We start from the raw sequence: 18,203 nt of genomic DNA, 5'->3' as shown, positions 1-18,203 counted from the left end.
GGACATTCTGCACAATGAGTACTTTTACTTTTGGTACTTTAAGTACATTTTGATACCAATACTTTTGTACTTTTACTTGTGTGCCTTTGTACTCCAGACTTCTACTTGTAACAGAGTAGTTCTAGTTCTACACTGCAGTATTGATACTTTTACTCAAGTAAAGCATTTGAGTATCTTTTTTTCCCCCACCACTGAACGGCACTACGGAAGCCGAATATGACCACCATCACCCGGCTCGATCGCAATGCATGCAATCTCTGTCACACATAGCACCTAGCCTAGCTCATTTGTTATAACGCTAGCATCAATCAACTGAGACCAGTCCGCTGTATTTACACTGTATTTTACATCCAGTCAATGGTCGCTAATATACCACAGCGGAACTACACTACAATCTAACGCACAGGATCACACATCTGACACATCGGTGCGAGCAGGTAAAAGCTTTGGCGGTACTTTCAACATTTAGCCATGCTAACGGGGAACGGCATCCGTGATGTGCATGTTAATGTGTCATGGCGTTGCTTTGTCTGGCTTATTTTGGATCACCAGCTTTATTTAAACACAGTGACATGTCTGCTAGTTGGCCAACATCACCTAGGCAGCAGCCGTTAAGTCTTGATGTGGGCGCTATTATACCCTCAACTAGCGTAGCTATAATGCTATGTGTTAGCTGTTTGTGTCATGTTTGAAGAGGCCGTGGTGGTGTTGGTTGGGCCCAGATTGATTGGCGTCGTCGGCATTGTGTTAAAGCTAGTGTAAAGCCAGCTTATCAAGGGACCCGAGAAGCAAACATAAACAGCCTATCATTCATATGATAGGCTTTGGTTTGGTTCATTATGGTCCGCTTGAGTTGAGTTGCGGCGGCATCTGCTTTACACACCCGTGCAGTTGTTGACAAAGGTCTACACTACTGACTTGATGCTGATGTTCTGCTTGTTAGGTTGTAATGACAATACAACATACAACTGTAGAAAGTACTGCATAGTACTGTGTTCTATTCGTCTGTCATTCAATGTTATATGAGATGGTTTCCTGTGGAAATAAGCGTAGTCTTTTCTAGGATCGCCTTTTAGTAGACCTTGTACCAGTGAACTGTACCGTCATGAAACTGTACTTTTTCCTATGCAAACTTCTAATAAAGTCTTCAATCAATCAATCAATCAGAAAGCAACACAATAATAACAGCTACGATGTACTGGTATTCGCTGTTTATACAGTGTTTCTCAAACTTTCACATTTCAAGGTCTTCCCCTTAACTCTGACAGTGTACAAATGGAACCAAATCCATTGGTTCCATTTGTACACTGTCAGAGTTACAGACTTGTATGGGTTCAATTTAGACCCCCATAAAGGAACCCGCAGACAGGGTCCCTGGAATCCACTTTGAGAACCACTGCTGTAAAATACACAGGTCCACAGTGGAAACAAGCTATTAGGGCTTTTTGTGTTAATCGTACACGCACTGTACAATGTATTAACTGTTAATAAAGTATTCAATCAATCAATGCATTTCAAGCTGAAGGAGAGTTCCCATTGTGTCTGTTTCACTGTAGTCGTGTGTGTGTGTGTGTGTGTGTGTGTGTGTGTGTGTGTGTGTGTGTGTGTGTGTGTGTGTGTGTGTGTGTGTGTGTGTGTGTGTGTGTGTGTGTGTGTGTGTGTGTGTGTGTGTGATTATTTAGGATGGAGTGGCAGCCAGATGAACAGGGTCTGCAGCAAGTGCTTCAGCTCCTCAAGGACTCCCAGTCCCCAGACACCGCAACACAGAGAGCCGTACAGGAAGTATCTTTTCAGCAGTGTCTGTGCGTGGGTGCAAAGTGTCTCTCGCAGAGAGTCCTTGTCTGCCCACTGTGCCCAGCCTAAGAGTAAAGCATGTGTCATTACGCAAGACGATAATAAAAACGGTCTGGGAGTGTTGCCATTTGTGGCTTGTATATCAGCCCAGCTGGTGTGTGTACGTTTGTCTGTGAATGTATAATTCGTCCACGCTCACTGTGCACGCGAGACACATTGTGTGGGTGTGTAGGCTGTAGGCCTGGTGTTTTTTGCCAATTCCCTGTAAGTAAGTAAGTAAGTAGTATCCTTGGGAACTGGATTCCGAGCCATGTGGCCCATTTGCCCCGTAGTTGGTTTAATTCCTTAACAGACCCTGCAGAAACTGGAACAACTAAACCAGTTTCCGGACTTCAACAACTATCTCATCTTTGTCCTCACATGCCTCAAATCTGAGGGTATGTAATGTATACTGTATGTAGTAGATATAAAAAAAAAAATAACCTAATTGCAATTTACCATTGCTGACTCTGGTATTTGTTGCCCTAAATCAGTCTGCCTCCTTATCTCTCCTCTTATTAATGTGTCTCTTCTACTGTGTTCCCATCTCTAGATGAGCCCACACGTTCCTTGAGTGGCCTGATACTGAAAAACAACGTGAAGGCGCATTACCAGAACTTCCCTCCCACTGTGGCTGAGTTCATCAAACGGGAATGCCTCAATAACATCGGAGACCCCTCTGCGCTTATCAGAGCCACAATTGGTGCGTGCTTTTTGAGAGAGAGAGAGAGATTTTCAGCTAGTGTGAGTCAGAACACGTAGGTGGCTGTGGAAGTAATGGGATGCTTTTTTTCCTCCCAAGAGATTTAACCCATTAAGGCCTGAGGCAGATTCTACATATCGTCACTGTCGGGCAGAAACCTTGTATCTCCCAAGTTTCAAATTTGTACTTTTTTTCACCAAGCAAAGCCCTGCTTCATCATACAAGGCTGTCGCACAAATGTAGTGAAAACAGACGATCTACAAGCACACAACGCCTCGCGGTGCGAGGCGTTGTGTGCTTGTAGATCTGCTGTTTTCACTAGTTTAGTTCATTTTTAAAATGACAAATACAAAACGAACGGTCTTGGACATACAAGGTTTCCACCCGACTACGACGATATGCCTTCTAAATCAGTAGTTCTCAAACACTTTGTTTTTGTAAGCTAACCTTTTTATCCTTAGTTTTATAGTCTGATTAGACTGTGTGTTCCCTCCCTGTCTCTCTCTGGCTGTCTAGGCATCCTGATCACGACGATTGCATCCAAAGGAGAGCTGCAGACCTGGCCCGAGCTTCTGCCCCAGCTCTGTAACCTTCTCAATTCAGAGGACTATAACACCTGCGAGGTCAGACATGTTCGCAATGTGGCGTGCACAATGCCTTTAGTTTCAAATGCTTATGTGAAATCAATTCTTGACCTCCATACTGTATGTACTGTATGACATGACACATTTATTGCGACCGTCAGATTGCAAGTTACTATGAAAAGCTCCATCGGCTGTCCCTCCGTCCATCTGTCCGTCACGTCACACTTTTGTCCCTACTCTTATCTCCGCCACCGTTGGCCCTATCAATGCCTAACTTTGCACACAACCTCCTGCCCTGATTTCTCACATGGCCCTCTTCTAGCGCCACCATCAGGCCCGATTTTTGCCAAACACATTTTTGGCCACTGCTCCTACAGATTTTGCCCTAAAATCACGCAAAGCGGTACACAGTATCTCTAAAGTCATGTCATCAACATGGATCTGTCCCATTTCCCATATTCCCTCCTGATTGACTACGATTGCCTTCTAAAGTTTGTATATGCGACGTGACGGGATTAGGGAGTCTTACTGGTCTTGTGTGTGTGTGTGCGTCCATGTGTCTGTCCCTCAGGGCTCTTTCGGAGCGCTGCAGAAGATCTGTGAGGATTCGTCGGAGCTGCTGGACAGCGACGCTCTCAACAGGCCCCTCAACATCATGATCCCCAAGTTCCTGCAGTTCTTCAAGCACTGCAGCCCCAAGATCAGGTCAGCGACCGACTCGTTCATGCTCTTGTTGTTACGCGTCTCTGTTCTCCTCAGCAACCCTCACCCCATGTGTCCCCCTTGTTTTAAAGTCATCTTTTAGATCCCATTTTATTTGTCTTCCTCTCTCAGGTCTCATGCTATAGCGTGTGTGAACCAGTTTATCATTGGCCGAGCTCAGGCTCTGATGGATAACATTGATACCTTCATCGAGGTGAGAGGTGTTCCTCCGTCAACCCTCCTCCCCCCTTCCCCTTGTTTGAGCATCAGTGATTTGCCAGATTCTTCAGCTGGTCTCTGTGTGTGTGTGTGTGTGTGTGTGTGTGTGTCGGACACATGGCTCCATTTTCTGGACACCAAGCATATTATCGTCGCTGTCGGGTGGAAACCTTGTATGTCCAAAACCGTTCGTTTTGTATTTTAAAAATGATTTAAACCAGAGAAATTAGCCGATCTACAAGCACACAACACCACGCACCGCGAGGCGTTGTGTGATTGTAGATCTGCTATTTTCACTAGTTTTATGCAACAGTCTCTAGCAATGAAGCGGGGCTTTACTTTGCGAAAATAACATCCAAATTAGATTAGAAAATTAGAAACTAGATTAGATACAAGGTTTCTGCCCGACAGTGACGATATATATCCCTGTTTATTGACTGTGATACCATCTTCATTATCCCTCTTTATCTCACCCTACCTAACTACCGTGTACCTGTGCAGAGCCTGTTTGCGCTGGCCGGGGACGAGGACTGCGAGGTGAGGAAGAACGTCTGCAGGGCTCTGGTGATGCTCCTGGAGGTCCGCATCGACCGCCTCATCCCACACATGCACAGCATCATCCAGGTGAGGACAAACCCACTGGGAACTGGGATGGAGCTGCATCAGCGTGAAATTACATTACAGGGTTATACATGATACTGTATACACCAGGGGGTCTCAAACCTTTTTAGGCTGTGACCCCCCAAAATAAACATATCTTTTAACTGGGGACCCCCACCTTGACAAGCACTTGGAATTGTAGGTATTACATTTAATGTGACTCGGTTCCACAGATAAATGTTGTGAAAATAGCAGATCTACATGCTCACAACGCCTTTGAGCATGCATGTAGATTGGCTATTTTCACAATGTTCGCCTCTTGCTTACTTTGACAGTTTGGCTAGTTTGGTATTAAACTTGAAAGTCCTTAAATTGTCACTTTATAAATGTGCAGATACCCTGTATATACTTATACTGTGTGTTGGTTTGTTTACCATTGAGTGAGAAGAAAACAAATTACATTAACCAATTCAGGCCAGGAACACATTTTAGTGTATTACACAGTACATGTACAGTATGTAGCAACTATTTTTGAATAACATTTGACTTTATTCAGAAAACTTAGGTCAGGCCTGGGTTAAGCTATTCATCTGGGGACCCCACAAAATAATTAAGTTTGAGAACCACAGGTATACACACACAGCTCAATGAGTTCCATATGCTGATTGCACTAACCCGCAGGGTGGCTGTTCTTTCTTTATTGACACTCTTGTGTCAATAAATAATAAGTGGCAAATGTCTTTAGCCCTAGTCATGCAGTAGACCAGGGGTTTTCAAAGTGGGTGACGGGGCACCCTGGGATGCCGTGAGATAATTTGATGATATATGGAATTTATTTGGACACTATTTCATATTTGGTGTCATAAAGTTATTTTCTGTCAGTTGTAACCAAAATGTTACGTCACTGTCGGGCAGAATCCTCGTATTTCCAAGTTTCAAATGTGTATGTCTTTTGGTAAAGCAATATCATCATACAAGAAAAAAAATACAAATACAAAACGGTTTTGGCCATACAAGGTTTCCACCCGACAACAACAGTATGCTATAAATATACGGTGCTGGGAGTGAAAATTGTAGGGGTGCCTCGGATTAAAAAATATATTTATGGGACAAAAGTTTGGGAAACCCTGCAGTAGACCACACTGTTGAGTTCTACCACATTTGACACTTTAAACGCAGCATCCTTATTTTGTGCATGTTATTATAGGTGAACATTTTACAAATGGTTCAACATGTCAAGTAGAGTGGTTGATACTTTTTGGAATATTAACATGTTGGTCATTTTGAAACATCTAGTTACATTTAGGAAGCCCACTTACTGTATAGTTGAAAGTAGTTGAGCTGTTTAAAAGTAAATATTAAAACTTGCTCCCCAAATAACAACCAAGAAATTGTCATTGATAATGAATAAACGCAGTCCAGCAAAAAATATATATATATTGGGAACATAATTCTAGCCACCAGCAATCTCTGTTTTCATAGTGTTATCTAGGGATGGGACGATAAGCGATGTTATCGTTTATCCAATCATCGTGATAAAGAACACTTCACAAACGTATCGCTGAGATTTCATTTATTGTGATATCCGTCCTGCACTGGGATCAATTCACCCTTTATTTGACAAGCTACCACTTAAACCCTCTAATTGGTAAAAGGTACTTATAAAATACATACTTGATACAGACTTTTTTCACTCTATCAAATGTCGTTGCCAAACGCGCATTGCGATGCGTTGTGAGCTTGTAGATCTGTTATTTTTTGGGGGCAAATGTTCCACCCCAGGATAATTGATTCTTGCGATAATATTGTAAATCGCGATTTATTTTGACACAATAACCGTGATATGACATTTTCATATCGTCCCATCCCTGGTGTTCACTTGTTGTCTGTCTCCCACCCACCAGTACATGCTGCAGAGGACCCAGGACCCAGATGAGAACGTGGCTCTGGAGGCGTGTGAGTTCTGGCTCACCCTGGCAGAGCAGCCCATCTGTAAAGAAGCCCTGTCTGGACACCTGGTGCAGTAAGTACCCCAAGGCCAGTGGTCTTCAACGTTTTCAGGCCAAGGACCCCTTAGCTGAGAGAGAGAGAGATGAAGCAGGGACCCCCAGATTCCATATAGTTTTATCATTTGACAGCACAATCACCAGGGTATTTTGGATTCATGTCAATTTGTGTTATCAGATATGTAACCACCTGAACCGTCAATACTTAAAGGGCCACTTCACCTCTGGTACAACCAGATCTTATTTTATTGTTTGGGACACAAACAACACAATCCTGAGTTATTTTTTGTATTCAATCTGTGTTTTGAGATATTTTAGTATTTCAGCTGTGCTAGTGATGCGTTTTGCATCATATGATGCAGCATGATGATGCAAAATGCAAACAATAAAATAAGATCTAGTTGTCCCAGAGGTGAAAGTGGCCCTTTAATAAACTTGACATTTCACTCTGTACTTAGTCTGCTCTTTTTCCCCTATACACCAAACCTCTTTGCGCGAGGCGTTGTGAGCCTGTAGATCGGCTATTTTTGGCTAAAGTTCTCAGAGTATCGGACGTTAGGGTTCAAGTGATTACTATAAAAAAGGAGAAAAAAAAGTTTCTATCACACAAAGATTTGGAGGACCCCCTGTAGTAACTCTGAGGACCCCCTAGGGGTTCCGGACCCCCTGTTGAGGACCCCTGCCCTAGGCCAATCACAAGACCCTGCTGTGCTTTTAGTCCTATTGAATGGCCTACCGGTAATCGTGATTATTTCAGATAATCGCATCTATTTCGCATAATCGTTTCCATGTTGAGAAATGATTATAACTTTTCAAAAATAGCAGAAATGTATGGCAGTCTTTTCTTTGCATATTTAAGTTATTTGTTATATCTTTCCTGTGATGTTTTATTTTATTTTTACGAAGCCTAAAAGCCGTTTCTGTTCCAATGTTCAATGCCCAAATCGCATTGTGTGACGATTAATCGTCAAGTAAGACGTCAAGATAGTGACAACCGTAATTGTTTAGCCCTGTTGAATGGACTTCAGTTGACAGTAATCAGATAGTAGAGGCATCGATTAGTAGAGGAGGTGACTCAATGTTTCATGTCTTCTCTTCCCAGACTGACCCCCATCTTGGTAAATGGCATGAAGTACTCGGAGATTGACATCATTCTGCTGAAGGTGAGAGTTTTGTTCAGCTGAAGTCTGCGGCCCAGGGCAATATCACATGCTCGCCCACCCACCCACACCCACATACACAAATCTCTGTCAGCTTTATTGTCCACAAATATGGATGTTTTGGGTTACCTGCTTCTGTGAGCTCTATCTCTATCTCTCTCCTCTTGCCTGTTCCAGGGTTTCCCACGGTCATGAGATTCCTGGAAATATTTTGAAATTAGAAAAAATATTTTTCCAGTACTGGAAAAGTTTTGGAATTTATCAAGGGTCCTGGAAGGTCCTGGAAAAAATAACTATGCATTGTCTTTCGTTATTGATTTTGTTAACTCTTTTAGTGCCACCCGTTCACCACTAGAGGGCGCCCCAGGTGCCATAGAAAATCCCATAGAGATATGCTGGTATATGCAGAAGCCCTGCAGCCATGACTTGCCTGAACACTTTCCTTTGTGCATGTACAGGAAGAGGATGAAGTTAGCTTGAAGTTAGCTATTGGCTACCAAGCATTTTAGAAGCCTTATTTTCGTGAACTTAGCCATGATTAAACCTTGCACACCTCATGCATGGGAAAAAAACAGAGAAGAATGAGCTCTAAAAAATCCAATGCAATCCTGGATTGCATTGGAGTGGATTTGTGCAGTTTGTTCACAGCTTTCAAACAAAAAAATCCGATTGGAAATCCGTTCAGGCATTCTTGAGATAATCGCCATTATGTTTTACATGTTATGTAAACAAACATGGCCGCCCTGTATGTTAGATGGGGTTGTATGGGGGTGGAACATGCAAAATCGCGATTGAAATCATGTTCACTAGATTTGATGGGGTCCAAAAAAAAAATCAAAAAAAATATTTTCAATTTTTTTTTTTTTTTTTTTTTTTCAAAAACCGAACATGTTCGGTTTTGGCATATGTAATACGTTTTAAAAAACCGAACATGTTCGGTTTTGGCACTGGATGAGTTAATACTGAAATGACAAATTAAACATTGGCTAAATTGCCAAATATTAGAGGCAGAAATTGTGAAAATAGCCGATCTACATGCTCACAACGCCTCGCAACAAACCGTGTTATACAAAATTCCTCTACTCTTAGTGCTCGTCAGGGTGGCGGGGTCCCCAGTTAAAACATGATTATTTCGGGGGTCACGGCCTGAAAAGGTTGAGAACCACTGGCATACACTACCTGTCTTTGGGCATTGCACATAGGAGTAAACGACTCGTTATTGAGCTGAATTATTGTCATATAGTCCTGGAAATCGGGTTAAATACTCTGGGAAAGTTTTGGAAATGAATTGGTAAAAATGTGTGGGAACCCTGTCTATCTCTCTCCTCTTGCCTGTTCTCACTCTGTCATCCATGTGTTCTCCTTCAGGGGGATGTAGAGGAGGAGGATGAGACGGTCCCGGACAGCGAGCAGGACATCAAACCTCGCTTCCATAAGTCCCGCACCGTCTCCCTGCAGCGGGAGGGAGGGGAAGGTGAGGAGGGGGAGGACATCGACGACGATGACGACGATGACGATGACACGCTTTCGGACTGGAACCTACGTAAGTCAACTGTGTTTGACAAGTGATTTCGTCTGAGCGAATGTTTAAAGTTTCTTGAAGATATTGGAATGCTTTAGAAATGCCTGCCCTGAAGCTATATCATGAAATATGTATGGCTGGTAGTAACTTTTCACAATTATTAGGCTATTATTCTAGATGGCTTGGGGGACACATTTTTGAATTGCCTCTGGTATCAATATGTTATATATTGTAGTTGTCGACTACTGTCCACATTCTAAATGAAATGTGAGATTTCCATATTCCCAAGGCATTAAAAGGAGTAGTTCACCCCCAAAATGACTTTTTTTTCCTTTTGATTAGTCACGCCATGGAGACTTGAGTTCAATAATATATTTTTTTTGTATTCGGCGACAAAAAAGATCATAGTAAATTTACCCCCATTGATTCTGAATGGGGATCCAAATGCATGGCCCCGGACGGGGACACAAATAAGACCCTGGATGGGGACCTAAATGCATTTGGGTCAGAATCAATGGGGGTAAATTTAGGGTCAAGGGTCAAGTAAATTTACCCCCATTGATTCTGGCCCTGCATTTAGGTCCCCATCCAGGGCCTTGTATTTGAGTCCCCATCCTGGCCCATGGATTTGGGTCCCCATTCAGAATCAATGGGGGTAAACTTACTATAATAATTATTTTTGTCTTGGGAATGCGACAAAAGTATTACTGAACTCAAGTCTCCATGGCGTGACTAATCGATAGAAAAAAAGTCATTTTGGGGGTGAACTCCTCCTTTAACTATGGAAGGCTAAGTAGCAATACGCTTTTGTCAGCCCTTATTATTTATGCAGCGCTAACTTATTACTTCTCCCACCTCCCTGCAGGGAAGTGTTCGGCAGCAGCACTGGACGTGCTGGCCAATGTTTTCCGTGATGAGCTGCTTCCCCACCTCCTGCCTCTGCTCAAGGGCCTGCTCTTCCACCCAGACTGGGTCATCAAGGAGTCAGGCATCCTCGTGCTCGGGGCCATCGCTGAAGGTGAGGCATAGCTGCTGCTCATTGGGCCTTGCAAAAGCTAGAGGATTTACGCTTAACCAGCTCACAATGTGGAGAAGGCTTTCTGCATGTGGGGTAGGGCATTCACCAAATATTAAATTAGAATATTAGAATATCAAAGTCACTATTCGACCTTGTTCACCGAAATTGAATATTTTTGTCTTTAAAGTTGTACCATGTAACTTTTTTTATAAAACAAATCTTAAAATGGTCCTAGCTGTTAAATCGCTAAAGTTTTAGAACCCCCACTCCGTTATTTTCAGCTTCTAAAGCCTTCTCTTTATATGTTTTCTATGATCCCTGCCCGGGACCGGTTTTCGCGGAAAAATTACGTCATCACACTACCGGCCAATCACAGCGAGGGTTATACACTGCCGGCCAATCACAGCGCAGAACATACACTGCCGGGCTCTCTGGTGGGTTTAGGAAACACGCCTTCAGGAAGTACACTGCAGTGTTTACACTGGAGGAGTCTAGCATGTAACTCCCCAACCGCTGCTCGTAGAAGGACACGGGAGACCTCATTGAAAGCGTCTCGGCGAGGCGAGGCGGACGCGGTGGTCTGACGGCCCGGTCCGCGAGCGAAAAACGGACGAAAAAAGCAAACGCGACCGCGGTTTGCTATACTGCTACAGACCACCAGTTGAGCAACTTACACAGTATAGCTTTAAACATACTGTATATATATTCATGGTTTATAAAGCTTGGCTAGATAGGAAGTCATAAGAACCCTGACAAGCGCTTGGAATTGTAGGTATTGCATTTAATGTGACTGTTCCGCAGATAAATATTGTGAAAATAGCAGATCTACATGCTCACAACGGCGTTGTGAGCATGTAGATCGGCTATTTTCACAATGTTCGCCTCTTGCTTACTTAATATTTGACAGTTTGGCCAGTCCTGTCGAATATTCGACTATTCGAATACTTTGAGGTCGAATCATTCGAATACTAAAAATTGCTATTCGTGAATGCCCTAATGTGGGGTTGTATCTGTTCATCAACTGATCTGAACAGCTGATCTGTGAGTGTCAGGGGCAGACATCACTTGTGCCAAAATGACACCGGTACTGGAAATCTACATGCAGCAGCCGTATAGAACTTTCAATCTTTTAGTTTGTGTTGGAAGAACGATCAGTTTAAGAAAACCTTCGTCCCCTAGCATTTCTTTTTAACACCATGACCAGCTGATAGACTTATGAACTGGAATACTAGACGTCAGTTATAAAGTATATGGGCTATGTGCAATAACAATTGATTATTCCACCTCTTTATGCTATTTATGTTTTTTTTTAATGTTTTTAGTGTTTTTTTTTTACTCAAGTCTGTATGAGGTATGGGACACCTTAATTTCCTTCTGGGATCAGTGAAATCTGTCTGTCTGACTCTGTCTCTAGTTTCTGACAACATTTTGGTTGCTTTCCAAAACATCCTCTGTGTTAGACTGAAATGGATGTTGCACAGCATGACTTTAAACCCATTTAGAACAGGTACACAGTATTGTGTATCATTATTTTATGCTTTAAAGTTATACTATGTAACTTTTTTTATAAAACATATCTTAAAATTGTCCTAACTATTAAATCGCTAAAGTTTTAGAACCCCCACTCTGTTAATTTCAGCTCCCAAAGCCTTTTCTTTATATGTGTTCTACTGAGCCCTGGTGGCCGTGACCGGGGCTGTTTTTCCTGGCAAAATTACGTCATATGCATCATTCTGTACACGTGTCTCCCTACCGGCCAATCAAAGCCCAGATCATACACTGCTGAGCTCTTCAGGAAGTACACTGCAGTGTTTACACTGGGCTAGGAGTTTAGCATGTAACTCCCCAACCGAGGCTCGTAGAGGGACACGAAAGACCTCTATGGATAGGTCTCGGTGAGGCGAGGCGGACGCGGTGGTCTGAATGCCCGGTCCGCTGCGAAAAACGGCCGAAAAAAGCAGACGCGACCGCGGTTTGCTCTACTGCTACTGACCACTAGTTGAGCAACTTACACAGTATAGCTTTAACTATTGAAAAATAGCAGATATACAAGCTCATAACGCGGCATCAAGTGCCGCGCTGCGAGCTTGTAGATCTGCTATTTTTGAAAAATCGTGAAAATTAGAATTTTGACCCGATTCTATAAGTGTCTTTTGAATCCTTCTAAGGTTTTTTGAAAAAACAATGTTTCTATGTCAGCAACCTGGCCAGCCATCGTCAAAGAAAAGGTCCTTTTTCACTCAACTGGATCTCAGCTAGTCTGTTCTTGAGAGACTGCTATGTCAGTGGTTCTCAAACCTTTGTGAAGGACCCCCAAACTGATATTTATTTGGCCACGAACCCGCATCTCAAAATATTTAGTTCCAGGGACCCCCCAGAAGCAGAGATTTGAGTTACAAACGTTCACTTTTGACGACTTTTTTCAAAAATAGCAAATCTGCAAGCTCGCAGCGCGGCACTCGGTGCCGCGCTGTGAGCTTGTATATCTGCTATTTTTCACTGGTTAAAGCATTCAATAATTCTAGGCCTTTAACCCATATTCAACCATCATGTCTCTATCCAGGCTGTATGCAGGGCATGGTGCCTTACCTGCCGGAGCTCATGCCTCACCTCATCCAGTGTCTGTGTGACAAGAAGGCCCTGGTGCGCTCCATCGCCTGTTGGACCCTCAGCCGCTACGCCCACTGGGTGGTCAGCCAGCCCTCTGACTCCCACCTCAAACCCCTCATGACGGAGCTGCTCAAACGCATCCTGGACGGCAACAAGAGGGTGCAGGAGGCTGCCTGCAGGTGAGGGTGTGTGTGTGTTAAGGTCAGAAAAGGATATAACACATCTCTGGAGAGAGATAGAAAAACTCAAGGCTGAGAAAAGTTTTCCAACTAGCGCTCAACAGGAAAGAGTAGAGCCAACAGAAAACATCCCAGGAAACTAGGGATGTTAATCGACGCATTATTGGCGAATCGACGCGTCGCGGCCGAAAATCGACGCGTCGATCGACTTTTTTCACTTTTTTTTTTCGCTAAGCAGCAGCTGAGAGGAGAGCAGCACAACGGCGCATTACTTTAAACAACACAACGTATGCTGCACCCATCAGAACTTGCATCAAAGCCCTAATAATAATGATATAATACATAATTGCTCTTCCTTGTTAGCATGGAGTCTGTTCTCTAGAGACTAGAAGCGGAGTGACAATAAGTCCATGGAACGTGCGGGAGCGCTGACCGCTCGCTCTCATATATCCCCGGTGTGTCGCATTAACGTTAACGACGAGTAGTGTGGTTTGTGATCATCGCACACAACGGCGACGCTGCCATTAACAAGCGAGCTTTCGTGTCAAGCGTGCATGCAGAGGCAGGAGGTAAACAAAAGCATCCAGTCCATAGAGATACAGTCAGGCAAGTCAGCGCGCACTGCTATGACGCGCACATCAGCACGGTCCAGCAGTGTTTCTCAACCAGTAGTCCGCGGACCTGACTAGCGCCGCATGCATGCGAATGCACAACACATGCAGGCGGCATGCACTCGTCTCCGACACAGACAGACACACACACACACACACACACACACACACACGGTCCTCTCACATATGGAAAACATTAACGCTTATAACGTTTTTGAACGATTAAAACCTTTTTTGGGGGAAAAACTTTTGAAAAATAAAAAAATATATGTATTCTTCGACTTTTCGACTCGTACTTTTTGAGTCGCGGTGAGCGTGAGTCGATCGACGCGTCGATTTCCGATTTTTTTTCACATCCCTACAGGAAACCTCAACCAGCCAGAAGGACCTATAAGTCAAGGACCTTCCCTAGAAACCTCCCAACCTGAAGAGCCAGAACACAGCCAGCCAGAAAGCCCGGAAATCATACTTTTGATGGACTCAAATGGGAAACACGTGGATGAAAAAAAGCTCTTCCCGAAGCACAGAGTCAAAAAGATCAGATGCAGCAACACCAGAAAGGCAATGGAGCAGCTGACAAAGGACTGTCTGGGTTCTCCCAGTCACATAATAATACACACGGGTACAAACGACATATGGAAGCAGGAAAACTACCAGATGGTTGCGTCGGCCAAGAGAATGATGGAGAAGGCCACCTCAACATTCCCAGACGCAAAAGTAGTCATCTCTGCACTGCTACCCAGACGAGATGTCGAACCTGGCTACATCAACAAAATCAACACACAAATTTCCCACATTTGTGCAACGAAGCAGAACGTTAGCTTTGCAAAACACCCAAGGATGACCGGGAATTGCCTAGAGGACAAGGTACACATCTACAAGCATAAAGTCCCAGCTTTCGTAAAGAGCCTTAAGGATACGCTATTCAACCGCAGCCCCAGACAACCCATTGGACCCAGACATGGGGGATCCTCTGGATTCCCTCCTGCTTCACACAGACAACAGCGTGCTTCACCCAGACAACAGGGTGCCACACACAAGGGTAGCCCACTCACACCGCTGATGGCCATCCCCACCCGTGCACCATTCACACCCCCAATGGCCCACCCATTCACTCATGCACCAGCCTCACCACCACCCACTCTCCCACACTCATACGCACATGCAGTGACCGGAGAGATCCCCAACATACACCTCTTCCAGATGATGAAGGACTACTGCGCATGGTCCCAGAGCAGAACCCATGGAATCTAACAATGTGAACTATGGAGTACAAATCTCTCACTATATCATCCTGGAATATACAAGGACTGAGGTCGAGAGCCCTTGGCAACAAGAGCAGAACCCCAGACTTCTCCAAAGAAATTGCGAACATGGACATCATTGTTCTACAAGAGACATGGCACAGAGGTGACTGCCCCACGGGCTGTCCTATTGGCTACAGAGAACTTGTGATACCATCTACAAAGCTAGCAGGGGTCACCCAGGGAAGAGACTCTGGAGGTATGCTAGTATGGTACAAATCAAAACTAATCCACTCAATTAAGCTAGTCAAAACTGGAGCTTTTTCTATCTGGCTAGAAATAAACAAAGAACTAACCACAACTGAAAAAAATGTATTTCTGTGTGCTATCTACATCCCCCCGATAGAATCCCTTTATTTTAAGGAAGACATGTTCTCCACTCTAGAAGAGGAAATTAGCTATTTTCAGGCACAAGGTCACATTATGGTTTGTGGAGACCTAAACGCCAGAACAGGACAAGAGCCTGACACCCTCAGCACACAGGGAAACAAACACTTACCAGGGGGGGAAAACATCAGCTCCCCAACATGTCCCCCGAGAAACAATCACGATAAAGTAACAAATAAACATGGGTCACAGCTGCTGCAGCTCTGTCGCTCACTGGGTCTGTACATAGTTAATGGTAGGCTCAGAGGGGACTCCTTCGGCAGATATACATACAGCGCATCCCTTGGAAACAGCACCGTAGATTACTTTATCACTGACATAAACATGACATCTCTCAGAGCTTTCACAGTCAGCCCACAAACGCCCCTGTCAGACCACAACAGAACCACAATCTACCTAAACAGATCAACACACAGCCACGAAAAACAAAAACCAAACAAACTACACAATGTTAGAAAACTCTACAAATGGAAGGAAAATAGTTTAGAAGCATTCCAAAATGCTATTAGGCAAAAACAAGTCCAATCACGTCTAGATCAGTTCCTAGGAAAAACCTATCAAGAAAACAACGAAAGTGTAAACAGGGCAGTAGACGACCTAAATAATATATTTGACCTTACAGCTTCATTAGCAAGCCTAAAGGTATCAAATAGGAGAGCCAGGAAAAAACATGAGAACGATAAATGGTACGATAACGACTGTAAGAATCTCAGGAGTAAATTAAGGAAACTATCAAACCAAAAACATAGAGACCCAGACAACCAGAACACACGTCTCCAATATGGAGAAACACTGAAACAATACAAGAATACAGTAAGAGAGAAGAGAGATCAACACACCAGAAACCAACTACAAGATATCGAGGACTCCATACAAACAAACAGTTTCTGGGAAAACTGGAATAAACTTAACAAACTAAAACAGGACGAACTGCCCATCCAAAACGGAGACACATGGGTGAACCACTTTTCCAGCCTCTTTGGCCCAATGGAGAAAAACAAAGAGCAAAAACAGATACAAGATAAACTGCAAAACCTAGAGTCAGCCATAAAAGACTATCAGAATCCATTAGATTCCCAAATCACCCTAAAAGAACTACAAGACAAAATAAAAACAATAAAAAGTAAGAAGGCCTGTGGTGTTGATGGCATTCTTAATGAAATGATAAAATTCACTGACCTCAAATTTCAACTGGCCATATTAAAACTCCTTAATATCGTGCTCAGCTCTGGGATTTTCCCCAACTTATGGAACCAAGGGCTGATAACACCACTCCATAAGAGTGGTGACAAATATGACCCAAATAACTACCGTGGGATCTGTGTAAACAGCAACCTCGGTAAAATTCTCTGCATGATCATCAATCACAGAATTCTACATTTCCTCACAGAAAGCAACGTCCTGAGCAAATCACAAATTGGCTTCCTACCAAACTATCGTACAAGAGACCACATCTACACCCTCAACACCCTTATCGACAACCAAATAAACAAAAACAAAAGCAAACTATTCTCCTGCTTTGTTGACTTCAAAAAAGCATTCGATTCAATCTGGCACAAAGGTCTGATGTACAAACTGTTGGAAAGCGGTATCGGGGGAAAAACCTATGACATCATAAAATCAATGTACACAAACAACGAATGCGCAGTTAAAATAGGAGGAAAACGCACAGACTTCTTCCCCCAAAGCCGGGGAGTTAGACAGGGATGCAGCCTGAGTCCAACTCTCTTTAATATATATATAAATGAATTGGCAAAAACTTTAGAACAGTCTGCAGCACCAGGCATCACCCTAGGCAAAACAGAAGTCAAATGCTTACTCTTTGCAGATGACCTGCTGCTACTGTCTCCAACCAAAGAAGGACTGCAGCAGCAACTCGATCTCCTACACAAATTCTCCCAGACGTGGGCCCTTACAGTAAACTTAACCAAAACTAAAATCATGATATTTCAAAAGAGATCCAGCCGCCAAAACCAGCAATTCTTTCTAAATACAATCCCATTAGAACAAACAAAAAACTACACCTACCTTGGCCTAAACATCAGCAGCACAGGAAACTTCAACCAAGCTGTAAAAGACCTGAGAGACAAGGCAAGAAGGGCTTTCTATGCCATCAAAAGGAACATCAAAATAGACATCCCAATAAAAACCTGGCTAAAAATACTGGACTCTGTGATAGAACCAATTTCCCTCTATGGTTGCGAGATCTGGGGACCAGCCGCAAACCAAGACCTTGAAAAATGGGACAAACATCAAATAGAGACCCTGCACACAGAATTCTGCAAATCAATTCTCAGAATTCAGCGGAAAACACCAAATAATGCATGCAGGGCAGAATTAGGACGATACCCTCTCATAATCAAAATAAAAAAGAGAGCATTCAAATTTTATAACCACTTAAAAGAAAGTGACCCAGATGCACTTCATAACAAGGCACTCACACACAGAGAAACCCTAGAGAGATGCCCCCTCAGCCAACTGGTCCGGGAACTCTGTACACAAACACAAGCAGAGCCACCAGACAGACAATTCACTGGACTAAACCAAATTATAAAACAGCAGAAAGAAAGCTACCTGACACATTGGAGAGAAGCAACCCAAAAGCAGAGCAAACTAGAATGCTATTTGGCCCTAAACAGAGAATACACCATGGCAGAATACCTGAGCAAGGTGGCCGACCCAAAACAAAGAAAAATCTTGACTAGGTACAGACTCAGTGAGCACAGTCTTGCAATCGAGAAAGGACGTCACAGGCATACCTGGCT

The 18,203-nt window shown here is 43.5% G+C and overlaps 1 protein-coding gene across 1 annotated transcript in view; it reads left to right on the top strand.

Annotated features, from left to right (window-relative positions):
* The first annotated feature begins 274 nt into the window (after positions 1–274).
* tnpo2b (transportin 2b) overlaps positions 275–18,203 on the top strand; it is a 39,159-nt gene continuing 21,230 nt past the window's right edge. Inside the window, exons 1-13 of the mRNA XM_080722128.1 lie at positions 275–437; positions 1,683–1,782; positions 2,156–2,231; positions 2,387–2,536; positions 3,053–3,159; positions 3,692–3,825; positions 3,955–4,036; positions 4,543–4,665; positions 6,546–6,664; positions 7,750–7,810; positions 9,176–9,350; positions 10,195–10,347; positions 12,911–13,136. Of these exons, the coding sequence (XP_080578254.1) occupies positions 1,684–1,782; positions 2,156–2,231; positions 2,387–2,536; positions 3,053–3,159; positions 3,692–3,825; positions 3,955–4,036; positions 4,543–4,665; positions 6,546–6,664; positions 7,750–7,810; positions 9,176–9,350; positions 10,195–10,347; positions 12,911–13,136 (1,505 nt within the window). The 5' untranslated portion in view covers positions 275–437; position 1,683. The remainder of the gene's footprint in view (positions 438–1,682; positions 1,783–2,155; positions 2,232–2,386; positions 2,537–3,052; positions 3,160–3,691; positions 3,826–3,954; positions 4,037–4,542; positions 4,666–6,545; positions 6,665–7,749; positions 7,811–9,175; positions 9,351–10,194; positions 10,348–12,910; positions 13,137–18,203) is intronic.

The sequence above is a fragment of the Nannobrachium achirus genome (assembly GCF_963921795.1).
Source record: "Nannobrachium achirus genome assembly, chromosome: 3".
NCBI classification, from domain to species: Eukaryota; Metazoa; Chordata; class Actinopteri; order Myctophiformes; family Myctophidae; genus Nannobrachium; species Nannobrachium achirus.
The sequence above is the reverse complement of the archived record's forward strand: the minus strand, read 5'-3'. Positions and strand labels throughout refer to the sequence as shown.